This window comes from Suncus etruscus, chromosome X (assembly GCF_024139225.1).
Source record: "Suncus etruscus isolate mSunEtr1 chromosome X, mSunEtr1.pri.cur, whole genome shotgun sequence".
NCBI classification, from domain to species: Eukaryota; Metazoa; Chordata; class Mammalia; order Eulipotyphla; family Soricidae; genus Suncus; species Suncus etruscus.
The window spans coordinates 3,858,004-3,882,468 of record NC_064868.1 but is presented as its reverse complement, the minus strand read 5'-3'; the positions used below and the strand labels follow the sequence as shown (position 1 = coordinate 3,882,468).

The window sequence follows — 24,465 nt, the reverse complement described above, 5'->3', positions numbered from 1 at the left end:
CCAATCTGGGGGCAGACCCAGATTCTATTCCTGGCATCCCAGATGGTCTCCTGAGCCTACCAGGAGCAATTTCTGAGTGCAGAGCCAGGAGTAACCCCTGAGTGATATTGGGTGTTGTCCCCCCCAAATTCAAACAAAAAAGCCAAATCATAATTAACGATGTCACGATGTACATAACTGTGTGTGAAGTCATCTTATTTATTTTTTAAGAAAAAAAGACAAATATTTTGGTTCTATTTCCTGGAGCAATTCTATTCCATTACACTAAAATTCCAACTTTCCATCATCTGCTTTTTCCCAATTCTCTATTCGTGACATATTTTCCTTCTCTAACAATATCTTATGGTGACAATGAACTCTTTCACTTTTCCAGATCCCATCCTTTGCTCATTCCTATCTTTTTCTCTCTGACTGTGTTTTCAATCACTTCTTTTTTGAATTCAAAATGCCAGGACCTTCTCTTTCATTTTAAATAAACTACTTTTGAGTAGACAAGCTGGTGTTGATGGGGGAATTGTAACTCGCATGGTACAGGGAATTGAAGGTAGGACTCCTGCATGCAAAGCATGTGCTGCTACGGCCCTTTGAGCTTTCTGCACAACCCCAATGGTTTTGTTTTTAAGAGCAGTGGATTAATAAAGAAGTGAGAGGAAGATGGAGACATTTCATTATACCCTACCTGCACAGGGTCTGTCCTGCTTTCAGCATCACTCATATAGACTCCATAGACATATACACATATTTTACCTATTTATCTATTTTCCATGTGTTTATCTGTCTTTCCATCTCTAGCCAACCCTCTCTAGTAACCTCTGAACTTCTTTCCTTTGTCTTGGCATCCTTTACTTGAACTCATGACTTTCATCCACTTAGTAACATCCACTTAAAATTTCTCCATGGATTTCTTTGATTTGAATGCCTGTTTCTTTCTTTGTTTTGTTTGTGTTTGTTTTGGGTGTTTTTATATACACCTAGCAGTGTTCAGCAGCTGCTCTGGGCTCTGCACCTCAGAAGTTACTACTTACAGGTTTTGGGGGAACCATATGGGATATCAGGGCTTGAACATTGAGTCAGCCATATGCAAGGCAAACACCCTACCTGTTATACTATCATTCCAGTCCCCAAAGCTCATTTCTTTTCAATATTGACTAATATATCATTGCCTGGACAGACCAGCATGTATTTTATCTGCTATCCACTGAAGGACATCTTGGTTGTTTATAAGACTTAGCTGTTAGGAGTGAAATTGCTGTAAAAATCTGCAGGCAAGTTTTTGTGTCAACATGTTTGGAACTCCTTTAAGTGAATAACCAAATTTGTGCTTGCTGGTTTGTATGGTAAGAGTATGTTTAGTTTAGTAGGAACCTTCCAGACTGTCTTCCATAGAGATGAGGCCATCTGTACTACCTGTTTCTCTGTATCCTCACCCATGCTTGGTGCAGTCACTGCTGCAGAGTTTGGCCATTCAAATGTTTGTATCATGTTTGCAGATGGTTGTCTGGATTGGCATTTCCTTGGTGATGTATACTGGGGAGTTATGTTGCTAACTTACCATCTCTATGTCATCTTTGGTAGTGTCTTGTGTTGAGCCCATATAAAAAAATTAGAACTTTGGTGTTGTATTAAATAATTAACGATGGTGGTGGATGGAGAAGGATGGATGGAGGGATTTTTCTCTGCCATCCCAAGCCACGTGGCTCCGCAATCCCCATTCAGCTGGCGGGTCCCAGGTTTAGGTGAAAGGTGGAATCAGACTCAACCAGAGACAGGCATCAGGAAGCATCAACTTTATTCATGCCCTATCCACCACATGTGTGGCCTATATCATAACCTTTTAAGCATTCAGTCATTCTTAGCTAGCCCTGCATCTTAACTCCTGTCAGCCATCTTCCCTTTGACCTCCATGCTGGTCAAAGACCAAAAGGGGCCCCAATTCCCTGGGTCAAAGGCCTTATATAACCTTCCAAGACCACTCCCTGGAATGGGAGGGGTCTTGCAGGTAAGGTTACACATAATATCTGGTTCCCAAGACCCCTCCCAGAAATGGGCGGGTCTCAGGTAGCTACACCTAAATCCAGGGTGGATTTACCCTTTGGTTTTCTGACCATTGACTTTCCACTGCTATTTAGGTACAGTCCTACCATGCACCTGTTCAACAGTCACCCCCAAGAGCAAAAGAAACAAACAGGGATCCACTCAAACAGCCCTCCCTCGATTATTTCCCTGAAAAAGTGCTCCCCTAGGTTATCCAAATTGAGGCTCTATTTTCCATACACTGTTCACCCTGTTCCCAACCCTCTTTCTGTTCCAACATTTCTTGCTGTGCAAAATGCTGGCAGGGCAATAGAGATAATAATGAAGTTAAGGCAATTGGCACTTTTTTCCTCACACGTTTCATTCCCAGGATGGTACATAGTTCTCTGAGCATTTCCAAGAACTGAGGTATGCAATTTCTGTCTTATTTTGGCTCAAAGGTTTGCTTACTTGTCTACCCCTCATGACTGGATTTAACATGAATCTCCCTCACTCTCTTCATCTCCCCACATCAAATTTAGCACCTGGTTCCACTGGAATTAATAATTACTCCCCAACATCCTCGTTTCTCACTTTTCTACATAAAATTAATCCCCTGGTTTTATTAAATATTAATCTGATTCTCTCCCCCATTCTTACCTCCCTGCATAAAATTAATTATCTAGCTCTATTGATTTTCTCACTGAATATCAAATTGGTCTACCTTCCACCTTAACTGTTCCTACTTTATTTGAGAATATTTTTTCTCCCTGGTTCCTTCTCTTACCCTTCTTTCTCTTATCTATAAAAGCACACACACTACTATTGAACTCATTCCCTACCCCTAGTATTTTTCTATTTCTCCCCCCATTTTAGTTTAGTTCTCTATTTTTTTCCCTTTTTGGATTTAGGGATACATACCCGTGGCATTCAGGCATTACTAATGTTGTCTTGCTCAAGGATCACTCTTATTTTTGCTTGGGGAAACAATGCAGAGGATGAAACCTGAGCCTACTGCATGCAGAGCATGTACTCTAGTCCTTGAGCTAAATCCCTGGCCCTATTATTTATTTTTTTAGGTGATGGTTATGGGTGGGCTGATGTATATTGTGAAATGATGAGGTTGTAAAGGCATGGGGTGCTGGTGACTGCACAGACAAAAGATCTAGTCCCTGAGGACTTCCTGTATTAACATGTGTTCTCCTGTGGGGGTTCTATTTGAAGTCATGACTTGTGTTTTTCTCTTGGTTCCCTTCAACTTCTTTGGCATTTCCCTGTGATAACTTAAAGCAGTTTCCTCTGTTACTCCTAGAAGTCTGAGCTCTGACAATCTTTTAGTGCTGTGGTTGGGTCCTGCCTCTAATCTTCTGTAGTTTCAAGAGCTGGTTTTCTTATTTGTCAAAGTTGGGGCTCCACTTTGCATGACATTAGAATCCCTTCACAGTACCTAGACCCGGAACATGACTGACTTGATGTCCTGAGGTTCAAAGTTTAAAGCACTCCTCCAGGGGCTAGAGAGATAGCACAATAGTAGGGCATTTACTTTGCATACAGCCCACCTGGGAGGGAACCAGTTTGATTCCCAGCTTCTCATATGGTCTCCCAGCCTGCCAGGGCCGAATTCTGAGTGCAGAGCCAGGAGTAACCCCTGAGCACCACTGGGTATGGTCCAGAAACCAATCAATCAATTAATCAATAAAGTTTAAAAACAAAAAAGCCCTCCCTCAATCCATGCATGTGGACATGTTAAAAACCACTGAGAGAATTATATTGAGTGACCCTTACTCTTCTGTCATTTCATATTTTTTCATGTCCCAAACCCCAAATTGAGATTTCTCTTAATGTTTTTACTAAGTTGAGAAGAAATAGCTGTGACACCCCCCCCCCCGCCCTCTTCCATCTGCTGTTTGTTCTTATTTACATACGATGGAACCCAGCCCACTGATTTACAGTTCTGGTTCCTTTACAACTGTTATTGAACTGAAAACAGAGATGAAAACTTATTAAACAGAAAAAAATTATTTTGAGCATCATGCCAACAATTCAAGGAAACATAGAAAATTCTTGCCTTCAAAATTAATACTAAAAATGAATCTACATGCAACTCTATTATCTCCAATGGAAATGTAAATTTAGTGCCAAACTTAATGCCAGTATTTCCTTTTTCTTGAATGTCCCATTAAGGAAATAGAAGTATCTCTTGTGGAGAAAAGAATTTTGGGGACCACCCATCAAAATTGCTTTCTGAACTACTCTGAAGCTAAATAGCAGTTTTCCCCGACCTTCCACTCTATGAACCCACAAGTCATGAGTGTCCTCTAGAACCCACAAGTCTTGGGTGACCTCTGACCATTGTAATACTTGAAAAATAAGTTTTGGTTAGATATAAATTAGACCCTACTGATTTTGATTTGAAATGACACAAAATTTTTCTGAATTGAGAGGGTTTAGGGAGAAGAGGGTGAAGAAGGTTGGGAACTGCCAATGCTTTGGCTTATGCACTTGCCATGGGTTTCGGATGAACCAAGCTTCTGATCTAAGCTGATTGGTAATGGGGTTCTGACTCTTCCTTATAGTTTCTCTACTTACCTTTCTCACCCAGTGATTGACTCATTTGCTTCTCTAAAATCCCAGCATGTCTTTGGTGCTCTTGCCATGTTCTGAAATAGCTGACTACCTTCCAAGGAAGTTCAGAGTCATTATCTATGATGATATACATACCTCTCATATTTTTTATAATTGGGCTATTAAATTACTCTTTTTTAAGGGAGAGCACCTAAATATTATCAAGATCACTTTCAGTGACACTTAACCAACCAGGCCAGATAGTTTAGTGCTTGGCATTTTGGTTTTTTTTTTTTGGGGGGGTGAATTAAAATTTTAGTTTATTTTTAAAAATAAAAAACAAATAAAATAATAAAAATAAAAAATTAAACAATGTGATTGCAAACATGATTGTAGTTGGTTTCTGTCATAAAAAGAATACCCCCCTTCACCAGTGCAACATTCCAACCACCAATGCCCACCATTTCCTTACTTTCCCACCCCCTGCCTATATTTAAGACAGGCATTCTAGTTCTCTCTCTCATTGACATTGTCATGAAATTGTTAGTGTAGTTATTTCTATAACTTCTGGAACCACTTAGATCACCAGTGCCACATTTGGTAGTGCCTGGGGGGTCTCCAGGGCTTCACTCAGTGATGTTCAAGGTGTCAGTGCTATGCTGCAGTATTAACTTAAGTCTATCTGCAACACGGACACCCCTAATCACTGATCTAGTTTCCTGATGTCAACCAAATTGTCCTTGTGTCAAGGAACTGCTATTGGTGGTCAGAGGACATTTTTAATAAGAAATGAGGTACACTTAGCGCATGGAGATGAGTGCACAGGAATCTTTTAATCCTTATTTTAATATTAAATTTGTTTTCATGCAAGCTAGGTTTGGCCTGGAAACCTTGACTAAAACTTTTTAGATTTGACCTGTATCACTGGGAATTTTCTTGCAGATGAAGGAATTGATTGAGGGTGTACGCTGGGCCTTTATTGACATGCTGGAGAAAGAAAATGAGTGGATGGATGCAGAGACCAAAAGGAAAGCCAAAGAGAAGGTAAGGATTCCTTTGTATGGAAAATACATGCTTCTGGATTTCCTACATTTTCATGCTGAACATTGGTGGGTGTAGTTGATTTTGATAGTGACTGAGCTATTGCGTCCAAGTGGGCTCAGGGTTAGGCATCTGTTTGGATAAATGCATAGATTTCATCAACAGCAGTGAAGAGAAAATAAGATCTGACTTTTTCTTGTCCTGACTGCATTTTTCAGCATCTTGTAATTCAGTTTTCCCTTCTTTTCTAATTGATGTCTGTAAGAGCAAGGTGGCCTGTTGCCCAGAGAATTTTTGCCATCAACCATCATTGGCTCTGGCAGAATGCACAGCAGCAGGGAGCCATGGGGAGCAGCTGGCAGAGGAGCCCTCCAGGCGCTCAGGAGAAAAACCCATATTGGCTGTGTGTCCTTCTGCTCTGTGCTCCTTGCATGCAAATGCCTGCAGGAAAAGCATTTCCTGTGACCAATCCCATTGACTTCCCAGCCCATCATTTTGCACAATTACTCCAAAGGGCATACTTTTCAACTGCAGGCCAGTCATAAATCACTGTGTTGGAATCAAAAAAATATTTCCGAAAAGAAGTAGATACTTGCTCAGCCTTGTAAACGTTTCTGGTCATATGTCTCAAGGTAAAAGAGGGAGGCAGCAAGAGAAGTATTCGTATCTACAATGGTTCAAAATAAGAATGGGAGCCATCTTGAATTTTCTTTCTTTTATTATTTTGGGCCACATTCAATGGTGCTCGGGGATTAATTTCTGGTTCTATGCTCAGAATTTACTCCCAGCAATCTCAGGGGGATTTTGTGGGATGCCAGGAATTAAACCGTGGTTGGCTGTCTGCAAGGAAAACTCCTTCCCCGCTGTGCTATCACTCCAGCCACCAATTTCTTGACATTTTTCACAGCACATTCCTCATGGGTGCAGTTCTGTGGCTGGGAGCATTTGAAGATTGAGAATGTTTCTTCTCTTTTTGTGAGGGGTTTAGGCTACACTTGGTAGGGCTTACTACTGGATTGGCACTTAGGAACCGCTCCTGGCAGTGCTTGGAGAACCATTGGGGATGCCCAGGATCAAATTTGGGTTGACCACTTGCAAGGCAAGTGCCTTTCCTATCCACTCTCGTATCTCTCCAGTCCTGGAACATTCTTTTTCTTTTTTTTTTTTTGGTTTTTGGGTCACACCCGGCGGTGCTCAGGGGTTACTCCTGGCTGTCTGCTCAGAAATAGCTCCTGGCAGTCACAGGGGACCATATGGGACACCGGGATTCGAACCAACCACCTTTGGTCCTGGATTGGCTGCTTGCAAGGCAAACACCGCTGTGCTATCTCTCCGGGCCCATCTTTTCCTGACAAAAGTTTTTGTAGGGGGAAGCTTTCCTGATGAGAGCAATCTGCTGCAATGATCCTTCCTAGCCAGGCCTGATTTAGTAGATAGAGGGTGTACCTAATGTCTGTGTGCTGTTCACCAATGTCCTTGGTGATGCTTAGACTGAGATGGTCTTGGAAACACTGGTTGGGCAGACTCAGAGAGTCATGCTGAGCACAGATATGTTCACCACCTGGTCAAGGAATGAAGGAAAGGAGGACCCTTAGGGCAATAGAAATATTCAGTTAATACTGTGATTGTTGATAACACATTTGTCCAAACCCATAAACTGAAAGAAAACCGAAAGGGATTCCTAACAGATACTTGTGATTCTTGGAGATAATGATGAGTCAGGACAGATTCACTGACTGTAGCAAATATTCTTTCTTGGTTGGGGAGACGGATACTGGGACTGTGAGCACAGGGGAAGCTCTTCTCTCATTAGTTTTGCTTTGATTTTAACCTGCTATAAAATAAATTAGGTCTATTTTCCAAAAAAATAAATAAATACAAATCAAGATGTGGTCTGGAAGGCTCAGTCTCATTGAAATGAATTTGTGTGTGTGGGTGTTAGAGAACGACAAAGGGTGCATTGGATTTTCTTTTTCTCCTGAGAATCTGTCAAAGCTGCCTTAAGTCATGGAAGGCACAGGCTGATGAAGGTAGGAGCATGCAAGCTGGCACGAGAAGCTCCCCAGATGGTAGCATAGACTTTGGGCATCGGCATATTGTTGCTTATGGAGGCTCATTTATTAGCCAAGCTGGCCTCTGCTATCTGGAATTGGATGCATCTTGCACTGGACCGTGGAGCACCCATTGCTTTTAGGAGTTTTGCATCTGTGGGCCGAGGGCCACTGGTGTGAAACAGTGCACAGGGGTGAGAACTGCATGCTTGTGGCTAATGGATGGGCAGCAACAGAATGCTCTGGGGCAGTCAGATCTTTGCAAGAGGTGGAATTTGTATTGGGACCGTGTGACTGCATAAAGAAGTAGCTGTCTTGTAGTCAGACCTTCTAGGCAAGTAGCCTTTGAGTCATTCTGGAAGGAGGCGAAGTCTCAGTCTTTCTACTACCAGACATGTTCGTTTTTGCCACCTAGTTACTCTCTTGTGTTATACTTTCTTTCAGTGAGAGCCCTTTTCTTCTACTAATGCTCTTTGAACACTCCACTTTCTTTAAGCTGAGTTCAACCTGCCAGAAACTCTTCGACAGGTGCGAAGATCAAAGACGGTTGTTCTACTGCTTCTTGTCAGGTCCCCCGTGTCTAGCCCGCCTTTTAGAGTTAAGAGAATTTTATTGTATGAAGAGCGAGAAAGAGGAATGTTGTCCAAAGATTTCCAGCAGTTCTCTAAGCTGGTCTGACCCAGACCCCAGAATATGTCCCTTTTCACCCTCAGCACCATTTAAATGGACGCACTTCTGAAAAGGACCGCTGGGTGGAGCTCGTAACACTCACAAAGACCATGGTCGGTGCACTGAATGCTTTGCATGCAGCTTTCTGCTCTAGAGTTGTTTTCAAAAAATTATTTTTTTTCTTGCCCTTTTTCTCTGATGTCCTCAATTTGATTGCCTTTTAATAGTCAACAAGAAAGGCGAATCTCTGCCTAATAATTCCTTGAATCATCGATGGAAATCTCAGTCGATCCCAGGGCTTTGTCTTTCTGATACTGAGTAGCCCCTGCATTAAGATGGGATTTGTCTGCCTTCAAAGTGGAGTGAATAATTCGCCTGTTTTTCCTGGTATGACTTGGCACTGTTCTTTGGGCATGTGTTGTATGCAGTATATCACCCAGGCAGAAGATTTCTCATCAATAATAGTGCCTACACAGGTCCAATGCTGAGTCACTTGGCAACCCATTGGGAAAGCTGAAAAAATGTTCTGATTTGTGAAGGGGGGAGAAGCTTTTCTTTTCCTCACTGTGTAGCTCAGGACTGAAGCTAATTAAAGGGCCTCTTAGGGAGTGTTGACCTCAGCTGTCCCAAGTGACCCACCTCCTAAGTGGCAATAGGGCAGTGACTTTTGTGGCAATGGTCTTGGTCTCAAAACATAAGTGTGGGCATTGTAGCTTTGTTGTAGGAGATGTAGTTTGATTGTATTCTTAGCCAAGGCTGGTGACTATAAAAGACAATATGAGAATGTCTCTAGTCCTGTGGAGGACCGGCTTGGTGTCTCTATCTTCTTTCCTTTCTCCTCTCACCTCTTAAGAGATCCAGAAGGATTTTGTGGAGTGAAACATACATATATGGGCCTCAATTTAGTATGGTGAAACTGGCACCAGCTTTTAGTTAGGATTGAATATTCCCTGCAAATATGTGCTTTAATAATAAACAAGAAGCAGAGGACAGAGGCCTGTTATTTTACCAGTTATCATAGCTGTCGAATTAGTATGAGGCCATAGAGTGACTTCATGGTGTGTCTTCACAAAGACCGGTCTTTTTCTGGAGTAGAGCAGGAGGGTCTCAAGGTCATTGCCTAATGATACTTAGGCATGACGAGAAGTGATGGAGCACTGCTTTTGAGTACCCTGCTGACAGGAGCAGGGTTTCTGTTGGTGAGCTCCATGTCTGGTGTGGAGTGGCTGCTTCTAGCACTCAGCTGATGCCCAGCAAGATTCTATCCTGGTATCAAAAACTGGATCCTTTTGAGACACTTATCGATATTGCCTCTGGGACCTATGCTAGCTGATCACTCTCAGAGCTGAAAACCTAGATAGATCTCCTAGATAAAGACCTGCATAGACCAGCGTAATTTGACCTTGACCACAGTATGCACAGAGGTTTCCTGGGAAGTCTGCAGAAGGATTCTGTTGCTACAGGTCTGTAAGTCCCACATCTAAGATATAGGAGAGGTGGGAAGAGATTTCACACAGCAGGCCAAATGAAAATACCGCCCACTTCTTCCGACTTCTTTGGCTCTGTGTGTTTGGGAGAAAACAGAATCTTTCATTGAACTGCCTGAGTTTTTGACTAGGGTCTTTCTAAAAAGAAACATGCTTATGAAAAGAACAACCAACAATTTAATTAGCATGTGTCTCTCACACATACATGTAAGAAGAAACTCAGAGAAATTAGTAACTTGAAAGAGATATCTTAGAATCCCAGCTTACTTGGGATCTACAACAAAAGACAACACATTTGTAGGGATACTAGAAAATGAGGAAAGTGATTTTAGATTTTTAGGGGTGCAGATTGTCATAAAGGAAATATAGAGAATATTAGTGGTAGTGCCAAGCCAGACAGTCTGTAGTGTATTCTTTGGGTGCTATCATTCAGGTGATAGGGACTGCATTGTGTCCAGGAAATTCCCTTTGTCCTTTGTGATAGTGGGGAGAAGAGAGACAGTCTTGAAATTTTCTATTCTGCTTTTAGAAAAACTGGGGCATGACTGAGCGTTTCTTATCGGGATTTCTACTCAATTCTCTTCACCTCAAAATATTTTTGATAGAGAGTCAGAGATGGTGGTCACATTCTAAGATTTTCTTCATCTTCAAACTCTGGCCAAACTGCAATGTTGACTTTCCCCCAGATATCTGATTCTGCACCAGCTGTGTTGGTATGCTGCTCAGGGGTTCTCCAGAATGGTTTTATGTCCAGCAACCTCATCTGGGAACTTGTTAGAGATCCAAATTTCTGGCTCACCCAGGTGGAGCACTGCCTTTTCTATTATTATTATTATTTTCAGTGCAAACCTATCAACTTCTAGCTGCCAGTAGCTGCATTTCCAGTGTTATGTGTTTTTATTTAGCATGGAAATTGGCAGCCCTATTTGCTCATAGGTCTTGGAAGTAAATATAGATACTGGGCACTATGCTGTAGCCCTTCCTTGCTTGAGCACATGTTGCCCATAAACCTGTGCATAGTCACTAACACAGGAAGACCAGCTGCCAGAATATCATCTTCATTGACTCTTGGCTTCTGTTTACTTCCTCAGTCATCTACCAGTCTCATCTTTTTTGATCTCTTATCCTGTTTTTGTTTCTTCTTGTCCTGGAGATTGAACTCAGGGATGCACATGCGCAAAGCTTACCACCAAGCTCCATCTCTGGCCCCCATTTCTTTCACCTCCAGCTCCACCCTGCTGGGAACTGCTGGAGCTCAAATCCTTGAGTGGGATCTGCATCTGGGGTGTTTTTAAGAAGGAGTAAACCCTGGGCTGGGTGCTCTTGCCCTGGAAGTGGACAACACACTTCACTACATCTGTATGCCAGCACCTCTTCAGCCAATTCAGTTCTATGGCCACTTTCAGAACAGCACCAATGCACCAGATACTAGAGCTGGAGCTACAGGTCCAGAGAGGAGGAACTGGGATGCTCCTTCCTGCATGGATTCTTACAGTCTTTGGACAGCACAAAAGTGACAAGGTCAGGAGACAGAAGGAAAGAAGCATTAGTTATATGGGGGAGACCAGAAATCCAGGGAGGATGCTAAGAAGTGGGCCCATGCTGTGGTGGGGTATGGGGGACCCTTCCTCAATGCCAGCACCTTCAGGTCCTTCCTTCCTTGCTAATCTCAGAAACTCTGCATCTATCTGCCTCTTTCTTGCTACATTCTTCATCTTATGTTTCTTTATTTTGGGGGGGTCCATACCTGGTGATGCTCAGGGGTTGCTTTTGGTTCTGAACCCAGGAATTACTCCTGGTGGTACTCAGAGAACCATATCAGATGCTGTGGATAGAACAACAGCTCTTATGTATTCCTCATGTTTTGTCGAAGAGAAGGAAAGAAAAGACTTGTGTTAAACTATCTTCTGTTGCACATTCTGGTGTGTTTGTTTAACTGCTCAAAAGACACAGTACCTCCCAGAACCTGCATTTACTTGTTTACCCCACTGCTGGCCCAAGATCACACAAGGACTTTTTGCATCTCTCCCCTGATCTGGCTCTCAGGACCTCTGGCTCAGGTGTGGTGCTATCTTGTACCTCTGATTTCTTGTCTCTATCACACTCTCACCATACTTGTTTTTCCTCTTCCTCACTGGACTCAATGGAGAGTAGAGATTGGAGAGATCATAGAGAAGGCTTGCCTAGACATAGAACCACAGCCTGTCCCTGTGTGGTGTGTGACTGCTTGGGAGTGACTACTCTGATCCCCAATGGTCTACAATGGAGAGATTAGTACTGAGGCATTAGAGACCCAAAATTCTTTGACAGACTGCCTGGAAGTTTCCTCAGACCAATGTTGACCACAGGCTGAAGAATAGCACTTTAAATGATGTTGTAGGTCATGGGTTCTCATACTTCAGGTGCCTCAGCACCACCTAGAGGACTTGTTGGAACATAGCTGGACAGTACTTGCACCCTGTCCTGTTTCAGAGAGCCAGGTTAGTTAGCATGGATACATGCCCATAAATGACATTCTGAGATGTGCACAATGATTTTTTCATGGTTCTAAGAGTTTCCTCAAATGTAGTTGGTCTACCCAGTTCCTTTAGGAAAAAATCCACTCAGTCATGTATGGATACATACATACAGCATGGATACATGCCCATAAATGACATTCTGAGATGTGCACAATGATTTTGTCATGGTGCTAAGAGTTTCCTCAAATGTAGTTGGTCTACCCAGTTCCTTTAGGAAAAAATCCACTCATTACTCCCCCTCTGATGTATTTCTTTACATGGACAAACAAACAAAAACAGCAGTCCTGATGGTACCTGAGGCTTCTACCTCCCTTGACCTCCAGTATATTATGGCTTAGAGAATGCTTGGACACTCGGATATGGCATAGCCCATGACATACTGAGGCTGTAAATTGGGACCAGTAGTGCAGATGGGGGCTCCTTACTGATTGACACATGTGGTTATGTATGTACAGTGTTATATAGCTTGTGAGGAGTATGAAGTGTACTTTCTGGCTCCTGTGTCATACCTTGTAGGAATTCCCATTTCACCAGTCCTCCCAGATCAGAATACAGATCCCTGGATATTCTGTCCACAGGGCCCTTCCTCATACAGATCCAAAGGCTGCTGGTTGCTTACTTTTTTTTGAAGGGGCTCACATCTGGCAGTGCTAATTCTGCACTGAAGAATTGACTTACTCCTGGTGGGCTCATATTGGATGCTGGAGCACCACACACAACCGTACTATCACTCCAGCCCTTCTTGCTCACTTCTACTCCTTGATTTCATGTCTGCATCCTGGAAAAGTGAGAAATATTTTTACATAAATGTACTTAGTACTTAGTACTTAAATATCTTTCAGTTTCAAATGAAATGACTCTCGTATTCCTCATTAAATTAAGAAACATTGTGTTCCAGGCCTACTAGAATCTATGCAACATCAACCTTATGTTTTAGATGCTTTACAAATTACTGACTTCCTCAATGTGATAATATCCACATGAGTAGGTCAAGTCAAGTGATTCCAGTTTACAGATGAGAGAACTGAAACCCAGAAAGGACAAGGAAGCTTGCTCAAGGCTATGTGGTAGGAGAAATGGCCTTCATCCAGGCAAAGGAGCTCAGAAACAACTTTTTTTTTGGGGGGGGGGTCACACCTGGCAGTGCTCAGGGGTTACTTCTGACTATGCTTAGAAATCACTTCTGGCAGACTCATATGGGATGCTCATATGAGATGCAGGCTCATATCCCATATGGGATGCCGGGATTCAAACCACCATCCTTCTGCATGCAAGGCAAATACCCTGCCTCCATGCTATCTCTCTGGCTCCAGAAACTGAACTTTTAGCCACTGTGTCAATGGGCATCAAAGCAGGAATATAGGGAATGCTGACATCAATGTTATTTTGTAGAGACTACCTACAAATACAGACTCTTGGCCCTATTCCGTATCTATAGAATCAGAAACTCTGATAGGAGAGGACTGAGGAGGTTGCACTCAATGAGTTCCCCCACCCATATTCTTCTGATTAGTGTGGGCACGTATATGCAGTGCTCTGATACCTTGTCCTGCTCACTATTTTTCCACTCACAACACCTTTTAAAGCTCAAGTTCAAAACTGAACACAATATTGGAGATACAGTCCAACTGACACAGCACCGTGGGGATATTATTTGTCTTTGTTTTGTATACAAAATTATTAAGTAACGTAACATTGATTTTATGGTTCTCTTTCCTTCTCAGCCATGTCATCATTGGTTCATAATGAATTTATAGTCAAATTTTGGTCATCTAAAAAAAATTTCATCAGAGCTGTTAAGATTAACTATATAAAAATTGACTTTTAATGTACAAATATACACACACCCAGAACTTCACATTTAAAAATTTTAAAAATTATTAAGAAATAGCCAGATAGTACAGTAGGGAAAGGTAAGCCTGGGTTTGATCCCTAGCACTGCATAGAGTCCCTGAACCTGACCAGAAGTGAACTAAGAGCAAGGAGTCAGTCCACAAAACTGCTGCTAACAAAAAAAGAACAAATTTCTCCCTTCTCATCGTTGTCATTGCTTTCCAATTTTGGGGGGGGGGCACACACATTTTATTTGTGCTCAAGTGCATTTGGTTGCTGTATTTGCACAGATGGTTATTACGTGCTGGTGTTGACACACTTTATGGTGGCACCAGGCATTCCTGCCCCACACTGGCAAGACTGGCACACAACAGCTGAGTGAGACATTTATCCTAAGACCCAGAGATTTTCTTCCTAAAATCCATTTAGCTTTAGTTGACGAATCTGGCCTTTGAAAAGGGTATATTTTTATCTTTAATATTTTAATTTTAGCATGAAAATCTCTGCAATGAAATAAAATGTGCAATATCAAATATAAAAGTAGAAAAATAATAATCACTAACTCCATCACCTAAATAAAACCACTGCTAACATTTGCTTGTATTACTTTGTCTCTTCCTTTGTTTTGTTTGTACCTAAGTCTGAAGAATGCTGCATATATGGCTTTACTGCTTTTATTACTTATTTTTGAGAATTTATGTTATAAACATGAGTGGTCACAAAATGACCAGATTGTCTAGATAATGACCAATCAGAACAGCTCTACAACAACTAACCAGATTGCCTAGATAACAGCCAATCATATCAGCTCTACAATAACCAGCAGGTTGCCTATGTAACTAACAACCAAACAGATCTGCTCTAACTCTTACTTAGTCAGATTGTGTGTGTTTATGTATGTATGTATGTATGTATATATGTATGTATGTATGTATATATGTATGTAGAGAGTGAGAGTGGTGCCTGTCTCTCTCGTTTCCACTTTAACCACTCTCTTTACTACTTAATCCAAATCCTAATTGAGTTGGTAAGGAATTCACTTAAAACACATATTTAGTTTCCTAAAAAGAATATGTTTTTATATATTGATTTTTAATTTCATGGGTGAAAGAGTCTATTAGGAATGTTGAGTTCCTAGTATATGTTTTGTGAGGCTCTTCCTCTTTGGCTGAAGATGAAATTAATGGCCAGGATACTGCTGATCAGCTATCTCTGGGGTTGAGTCGGCTGCTGTCAGTGGCTCCTCTCTTATCTGGCTGCTGGTCCTGCTCGGTCAGTTGTGTGGAAATGTCAGTTCCATTAATAACCTGAGGGCCAGACAGGCAGATAGTGGCAAATGGGTTAAGAGAGAAATTGTATTTAACCCTGTGTTCTACGTTGTCAGTTTCTAGACCCTAATTTAGCCAGGCAAAGACAGGCTGAGGGTATAATGGCAAATCCCTTTCTGACAGTCTCTCACTTATGAACCAAACTATCCCATATTAAGAGAAGAAAGAGTGAAAGAGACCTGGAACGAAAGGTAAAGATTGGGGATTAGAAAAATCAGAGGAATCAGTGCTTGGAAGAAAGGGCATGAACAAAATATTTTGATAGAAGCATCCCCAACTTTGCTAAATAAACTTTCATTTTAATTTTGAATATTATCTCCTAGGTCTTTCTACTGACTCAAATTTCTTTTTTTTAAAAGATGGACTTTATTGGTGATTGACTGTTCATGAAGGAATTTGGTATTCTGTGCTATTTGTGTTTATTCTGGATCTGTTAATTGCCAGAGTTTTAATATTCTTGACTCAGATGGAAATAACTCACCAACTGTGGTGGTCGTTGTTCATACCATATAGAGATATTGCTGTATAACAAACCACCATCAAACTTGTTGGCTCATGGTTGCAACTATTTTATGTTTTCTTGTGGTTTTTAGGTTTAGACAGTGCTCAGGTAAGAAGCTCTTCTGAGCCCCATGCATTAACAGTCAGTTGGTGACTGTGGATGGATAGACATCCTAGATGGCTTTGCCACTCCTGTGTTTTGCACCTCGATGGTTCCCATGTGGCCTTTTCAGGGACTAGCATGGTACTCTAACGGACTAACTACAGGCTCCAAGAGATTGGAAGCAAAAGCTGTGGGGCTTTTATTCAGAAGTCCCAGTCCCAGCATATTTATTGTGTTGCTTTGTTTGTTTTCTTTTCTTGGGGGAGGGCACAGCCAGCAGCGCCCAGGAGATACACCTGGCTCTGTGGTCAGAAGTTGCTCCTGGCAGGCTCTGGGGACCATATGGGATACTGAGATTCAAACCACCTTTTATCCTGGGTCGGTTCCGTGCAAGGCAAACGCCCTACCACTGTGCTATCTCTCCAGCTGCTTCCCCACCATCAAATCTAGGACCAACACTAGTACTTTTCAAATGCAGAAGAAAATTCCATCTCTTAACCCAAAGAGTTGTGTGTGCGTACAGGGAGGGTAGGCATTTGGCAGTCATCTTGAGAAATAGAAACTGGTCCTTTCCCTGTCACCTTTGTTAATATTTTGTGGGTTATGCTAGAGAATTTTGAACTATTTTTTCTAATATTTTTATTGTGACCAATGTGAATTATAAGTCTTTCACCGTTAATAATTTAATGTACACAGTGACAGTGCACTAGGGCCATTCCCACCACCAGTGTTGTCCTCCCTCCACTACTGTCCCCAGCATGCATCGTATACCACCTCCCTTATCCCCTGGACTGCTAGTGTAATAGGTCCCCTCTGTGTATAGCTTGATGGGTTATCTTGATTCTGTTGTTGTTGACTTTAGGTTTGGTGTTTAGGCATAATCACTTTTTGTTTCCACTCAATGTTCATGTGAATGTTTGCTCCTGGTACCACCCACTTTTTCCCCCTCAATTTTGAGGCAGAACAAGATGATTCAAGTTCTGTGGTTCTGTTGGAAAAAGAAAGAAAAAAAAAAGCTGAGAGGAGCCCGTCTAGAAGCTATAAAGATAGATTTAAAAGAAGAAAGAAAAAGGAAAAAAAAACCTAACCAAAACAAGCAATGACAAAAAACACAACTAAAAAAAAGAATAGAAAAAAGGAGGGCCTGGTGTGGCAGGTACAGTAAGTGTTGGAGGGAATTAGAAAAGGAATTCCCTTGGCCTAGGAGATACACGGTTTCTCAACCCTTGAAGCATACTGTCATGGGAACAACTACAGGCTCTGAATGTGCTCATTGCCAAACCCCAAGGTCTTTTTATGATGCCAGGAAACATTCTGCTCAGTGTGGCTATCAGAATCAGTCCTCTATAATTAGAGTCCTGGTATTTACACAGACCTTAGGAAGTCTAGGATAGAGTCTTTCTTTAAGGATCCAGAGGTTCTGCTCTGTCACAGTTGTTGTAGTCATTCCTCTGTTATTAGTAATCTTGGTTTTTGAGCAGATCCTAGGATGGAACCTAGGATAGAGTCTTTCCTTATGGTTCCAGAAAAAAAAATCTCCTGTCTTTAACTTTTCACCATGCCATTAGTTTAAAAAAATCTATGTGGTTGATTAGGTTTCTTATTATTGACTGGTATTTTCCCCTTAGCTCAAAAGACCATTCATTAGACACATAGAACATGGCAGAACTATTTAAGTCCATCTTATTACTATTGTGATGGTGAAAGAACTTGACCTTAGGCATTGCTACATTTCTAGATAGTTGTAAGCAATTTCTACTAGGTTTTAGTGTAGAGAACTAGATTGAGTCATAAGGAATAAAAATATCCTTGAGGGTGGGAAAAAAGAAAATACATTCTACTAGACAAATACTTTCCTAAAATGTATGAAATTTTCTTAATAAACTTGCAACAAATTGTAATCAATTCAATAAATATGTATACATTTAATATTTTAATATGAAATTTTAATTTAAATAACCTACATTTTAATAATAAATTTATATAAATTTTATTTCGAATAATTTATAGATTTAATACATTTTAATAAATTAAAATTGAACAAACTTTTCTTAATAAATTTGCAGTAAAGACATGCATTACTCTGATTTCCTGTACTTTATAACCAAAGACTCCTGGCACTGGAAAAGGCCATACCTTGCTCTTAGTCTTTCCAAGGTAAAGGATATAATCTTCATAAGGTAAAAGGTAACAGCTTTGTCACCTTTGTTCTATTCTTATGTTCCTAGCACTGCCAGTCACCATGTAGGCTGACAAGTTCCTCCTCACAGCTACTTGTGTGAATAAAACTGATGAGGCTGATGAATCTGTTCTGTCAGACAGTGCAGTCAAGGACAATTCCAAGATTGTGTATCAGATGCAGAACAAAGTCTTTGGTTGAGTCTTATGTTAAATTATAAAGGAATTCATATGTTATAGAATTATTAGCAGCTGCTTTTCAGCTTTTGAAAATTCAAGTTAAAGTTGAGCACAGGAGTTTGTTTAGATCTATAATAAGTCATTTTCTAAGGAAATACTCTATGTTCTTCGAAGCAATTTCTGATTTTCCTGAAAACTTAGTTACAAATAAATGAGGTTATGAGAGAAAAATTTGGAAATAATAAGTTAGAGGATGAAAGATATTTTCTGTTATCCCTTCTACTCTCTCCCAGACCCTCCTAAACAATGATTGCCATAGTGAGTTTCTTAGCATTTCATGAGAGCTCTGGGTGGCTCTTCAAAACTTTGCTAGGAAGGTAGAAGTTGGAAGTTTCCATCCAGAGGTTCCCAAACTTAAGGTGATCTACATTCCTATTTCAAAGAGAAGAAAATCACCACTCAGTGCCTTGGAAAGTTGTACCCAATTTCACCCCACACCCTTAGATTATTTGAACATCCTACAGTGGGCAGAATCACTGGACTTTGGGAAGCTTTCCTCTGTGGAATCAAAAAGCTCCTGCATGACTGGAGAAATAGTAAGTATAGTGGGTAGGGTGCTCAGGCTGACCTGGGTTTGATACTGCAGCATACCACATGGTTCCTTAATCCCCAGCAGGAGTGATTCCCGAGTATATAAACAGGAGAAAAGCCTGAACATCACTGGGTGTGGACCAAAAGCAAAAGTAAACAAAAGCTCTTGCAGAATTTCAAGTGTGCAATCAACTTAGATCCAAGTCATCTGTTTAAAAAATGTTTTGGCATTAGAGACGTAGTATAGCAAGTAGGTTGCTTGTCTTGCACATAGTTGGCCTGGATTCCAGCCCTGTGCCTTGACAAGAATGATTCCTGAGCTCAGAGCCATGAATAAGTCCTGAGCTCCACCAGGTGTCGTCTCCAAATCATTCCTGGGGTTCAGGGATGGCTCAGTGGTAGAATATTTACCCTTTAAGCCTAAGGCTGGGCACACCATCCTAAGTGTGATCCCAGTGATCTGTGGTTTGATCCTTGATGTTATAGGAAACTGTGTTCTCCAGTGTTGCACAGCTAAATACTATGAGTACTGCAATACAAATATCCAACCCCTGGCAAGTACCACAACAACATATATGAACACCACCATAATTAAGTGTGGAATCTCTGGCAAGCACTTCAGGCAACACACATATGACCTCTGGTCATCATTATAACAAAAGGGTAAGAAAAGGAGAAAAAGGGAATATGAGACATTATAAGAAACCAATTCCTCAGGTAATTCTAGCAAGCGGTCAAATATGTGAAACTAAATGCTGCTTCCTCAGTCTTCTGGGAATTTTGTTCAAATGCAGACACTTGGTAAATGTGTTATGGATCTGAGATTCTAGAAACTCCTACTTGAAGCAGTCCCCAGTCCATGGGTCAAACTTTGAGTCAGGAGAGGATAGAAGAGAAGTTGGCAAACTTTATGTAATATATCAAAGAGGAAATATACTGACTTTGTGCAAATCTACTGCTTGTAGCATGAAAGCAGCCATTGATTGTATGTGAATAATTGGTTATGGTGATGTGCCAATAGAACTTTATGCAAATGTAAACTTTATGTAAATTTGGCCTATAATAGGTCCTGGCCAGGCAAGATGGCCTAAAGCTTTTCTTCTCTCAAGTTTGTAACTAATACCTTACTGCTTCTTTCTTTCATTAGGTTGCATCTTGCTAAAGAATTAAGTGGTTTTGTAAGAGATTATTCAATGGTTTTGTTGAACAATGAATAATTGATGATGACATTTAGGCTGCTGTTTAAAAACAGCCCACACTGTCCCTTGGCTGTGGCTCATTGCTTTGCCTTGAGTGTAGATGGCCTTTCTTATTCTCTTCCCTAGACAGCCTTTTCAGAGGTAGATCAAAACAGAGTAGGATTTGTTCCCAAATGTGGCCCGTGGGCATCCCAGAATAAATAACCAGTTCTGAACAGTGAAAGTCAAGGTGGTTTCAGGTTGCATTTCCTTTATCTGTTTTCTGTCAATCACTTCTGAAAATTGGTCTGAGGAGACAGAGGTGGATATTCTGGTTCTCTGAGAGATTCTTTGAGAGGTAGAGAACACTGATGAATCTAAACAACATGCAATTCACACTGAAAGACATCAGTGTTACATATCACTGATAGTACATTCTTTTTATTTGTTTTATTTTGTGGCCAAAACCCAGCAGTGCTCCTGGGTTATTCTGGCTTTGTGTTTTAGATTTTTTTCTTAAAATTTCTGGGAGAACATGTGGTACCAGAGATGGATCCTGGGCCTCCTACATTCAAAGCCAGCATTCCAACACTTTGAGTTGTTTCACTGTCCCCAATAACACACTTTTATAGTACTTAATGTAGGGTTACATTGCCAGATTATTGGCAGACTCAAATTTGCAACCAAGGTTCCGTTGCTCAGAAGGTGCATGTTTCACCTCCTGGGCTTCTGGAGTAAGGTACAAGGTTCCTGGGCTGCTGCCTTTGGCACATTCCCGCATTTCTAAACCCAGAGTCAATTAGAGTTAAGCTTCAAAAAGTTTTGAGTTTAATTGCTTCAAAAGTGAAAGTGACTCTCATTTATCTTGATGACAAGGAAGAAAGACTATTTCTTTTTCAAAATGGGAAGGACAGGGCCAGAAATCTACAGGCCAGGGATGCTGCATTTCTCAGGGTGGTTTCTGCCAGTGGATCTCATCCAGGAGATGGACAGTTTTCTTTCCCTGGGGCTCCAGTCCCTAGAATCTTCTAATAATAAAAGTGAATTTACCTCATTACCTTGACTGGTCTGAAAAATAGATGTACTGATATTTCTAAACTAGGAATACTTTCTTGTCGTATCTTATTTCATCTCCTCACTTAGCCATGTCTTTGTCTATTAGAGACTATCTATAAAAGTTCAGTCCCATTAGTTTCCAGAACCAAAAAAAAAACCTGATTTTTTAAATTTTATTTTATTTTATTGTAATCATTGTGATTTACAAATTTCTTCATATTTGGGTTTCAGACATACAATGAATCAGGGCCAATCCCATCAGGAGTGTCAATCTCCCTCCACCATGTTCCCAGAGAGTACCCTATGCTACCACACCTGTCCCCAGCCTGCCGGTTTTGATTGTTAAAGTTTGGGTCTCTTGATTCCATTGTTGTTGGCTTTGGCTTGACTATTTTTTTAGGGAGAGATGGAGAACTTCTTAAAAATGTAGTTAATGCAGGGCCAGAGTGATAGTACAGTGGATAGGGCATTTGCCTTGCATGCAACCAACCAGTGTTCAATCCATGGAACCTCATTTGGTTCTTTGAGCCTGCTAGGAGTGATCCCTGAACACTGAGATCAGAGCCAGGAGTAAGTACTGTGTGCTACCAGATATAACTCAAAACCAACTATATAGATATACATACTTTAGAGTCAAAGACATGATAGTTAATGGGAGTCAGAGAGCTCCTTATAGCATGTAGGTTGCTTGTACTGCATTTGGTCCCCTGAGCATGGCTAGAAGTGATACCTGAACACATAGTTAGGAATAAGCTCTGGATATATCTGGACAATTATAATTAAAGGACAGGAAAGATGACTCCAAGGGCTAGAATAAAATGGCTTTCATGCAGGCATATGGGTCCAATTGACAGAATCACGTCCCTTGAGTACTGTTGGGAGAGACCCATAACTCTCAGCTCAGAATCATACCTGACTGGGTGATCCTTGAACCAACTAACTGAACAAATAAAACTTTAGATTAAAAGTACATTGCAGCACTCAGTAAAAATAGCCGTGATTTGGAATCAACCTTGATTTTCAGCAACAAGTGGATGAATCATGAAATTGTAATATTAATACACAGTGGAATACTACACAGGTATAAGGAATGATGCAGTCATACAATTCACTACAGCAATGATGGAACTGGAAAATATGTTAAATAAAACAAGTCAAATGAAGAATGAACACAGGATCATATCACTTCTATATGATATCTTGAATAATTGCATGAGGAAATTCAGTGCTTTAAAGGGGAATATGCCTCGCTCACCCTGGTCTCCAGAGTCCAAGGAGGAGAAGGAAAAAATAGAGTAGAGAGGAGGCAGATAAAGATGAAAAATAATGGAGAGGGATTAAGGGGCAAGCAAATCCAGGCACATCAACTGTGTTAAGACAGAACTGGGGACAGAGTGATAGTACAGTGGGTAGGACATTTGCTTTGCACATGGCCAACCTGGGTTCAAATCCTGGAATCCCATATGGTTCCATGAGCCCTCCAAGAGTAATTCCTGATTCTAGATCCAGGAGTAAACCCTATAAACAGCCAGATTTGGCTCCAAAACAAACAAGCAAACAAAAAAACCCCAGAAAAGTAAAATCAATAATAAATATCCAAATCAACATTCAGTCAACACTGAAATTATGAAACACAAACTTTAACAACCAAACTCAAAAAGGTACCTTTCAATAGGGCTGGCTGGGAAGAGGGAGATATGGAAAGGGACCTGGGTACGTTGTTGGAGGGAAGTTGATACTGGTTGTGGAATTGGTGATGGGTATTTTATGTTTAAACCACAACTATAAATAACGCTATAAATCATGGATTATTGTTTGTTTGTTTGTTTGTTTTTGGGTCACATCCGGCAGCGCTCAGGGGTTACTCCTGGCTCTATGCTCAGAAATTACTCCTGGCAGGCTCAGGGGACCATATGGGATGCCGGGATTTGAACCACTGTACTTATGCATTTAAGGCAAACGCCTTACCACTGTGCTATCTCTCCGGCCCCACATGGATTTTTTAAATACATTTTTATTGTGACCAAGGTGCATTACAAATCTTTCACAGTAATATTTATGGTACATAGTAACAATGAATGAGGGGCATTCCCACCACCAGTGTTGTCCTCCCTCCACCCCTGTTCCCAGCATGTATCCCATATCTCCCTCCTTTACCCCCCAGAATACTAGTGTAACTGGTGTCCACTTTACAGCTTGTTGTAGATTGAGTATCTATTCTGTTGTCATTGACTTTGGGTTTGGTGTGGATTTTTAATTAAAAAATATTAGCTTGGGGCCAGAGAGAGAGCATGGAGGTAAGGCGTTTGCCTTTCATGCAGAAGGACAGTGGTTCGAATCCAGGCATCCCATAGGGTCCCCTGTGCCTGATAGGGGCAATTTCTGAGCATAAAGCCAGGAGTAACCTCTGAGCGCTGCTGGGTGTGACCCAAAAACCAAAAAAAATTTTTTCAGCTTGTCCTTAAAACTGAAAATATTATTTATCTTGGTATGTTGGAAACAGCTACTATTACAAAGGTGATCTGTAGATGATAAATTATTCTGTCCATTTGGATTAAAATAAAAATAAATAATATTGTACAATTCATTTTTATTCATCATATAAACATATATATTAAAAATAAGTCTTGGGGCCGGGCGGTGGCGCTGGAGGTAAGGTGCCTACCTTGCCTGCGCTAGCCTAGGACGGACCGCGGTTCGATCCCCCGGCGTCCCATATGGTCCCCCAGGAAGCCAGGAGCAACTTCTGAGCGCATAGCCAGGAGTAACCCCTGAGCGTCACAGGGTGTGGCCCAAAAACCAAAAAAAAAAAAAAAATAAGTCTTGTCAAATTAAGGCTGAGTTAATCTGTGTTAAGAAACTTGTTTTGACATTGACTTCATTGTGGAGAAAGTTGCTTCCTTTTTTTTCCGTCTCAGCAAACTTAGTTACTAAATGGGAATATTCTGGGCTCACCATTGATCTTATTTCATCTTTAATTTAAAAAACCAGGATTTAACAATAAAATAAAATAAAATAAAAAAACCAGGATTTACAAAGTTATACTATTTGAGTCTTACATTTACACTCCCACCACTAAATCAACTTTTCTCTGTCAATGTTCCCTGTCCCAAGACCTCAGCTGCCATCTTGTCACATAAATTTCAAGGTTTAGCTATCATTAATCTTTTAA

At 41.0% G+C, this 24,465-nt stretch overlaps 1 protein-coding gene across 2 annotated transcripts in view; it reads left to right on the top strand.

Moving 5' to 3' along the window:
* Nucleotides 1–24,465, top strand: part of PHEX (phosphate regulating endopeptidase X-linked) — a 235,341-nt gene that overhangs the window by 110,955 nt on the left and 99,921 nt on the right. For both annotated transcript variants that reach the window (XM_049767418.1, XM_049767420.1), the window contains exon 12: nt 5,521–5,622. In XM_049767418.1, the coding sequence (XP_049623375.1) occupies nt 5,521–5,622 (102 nt within the window). The remainder of the gene's footprint in view (nt 1–5,520; nt 5,623–24,465) is intronic.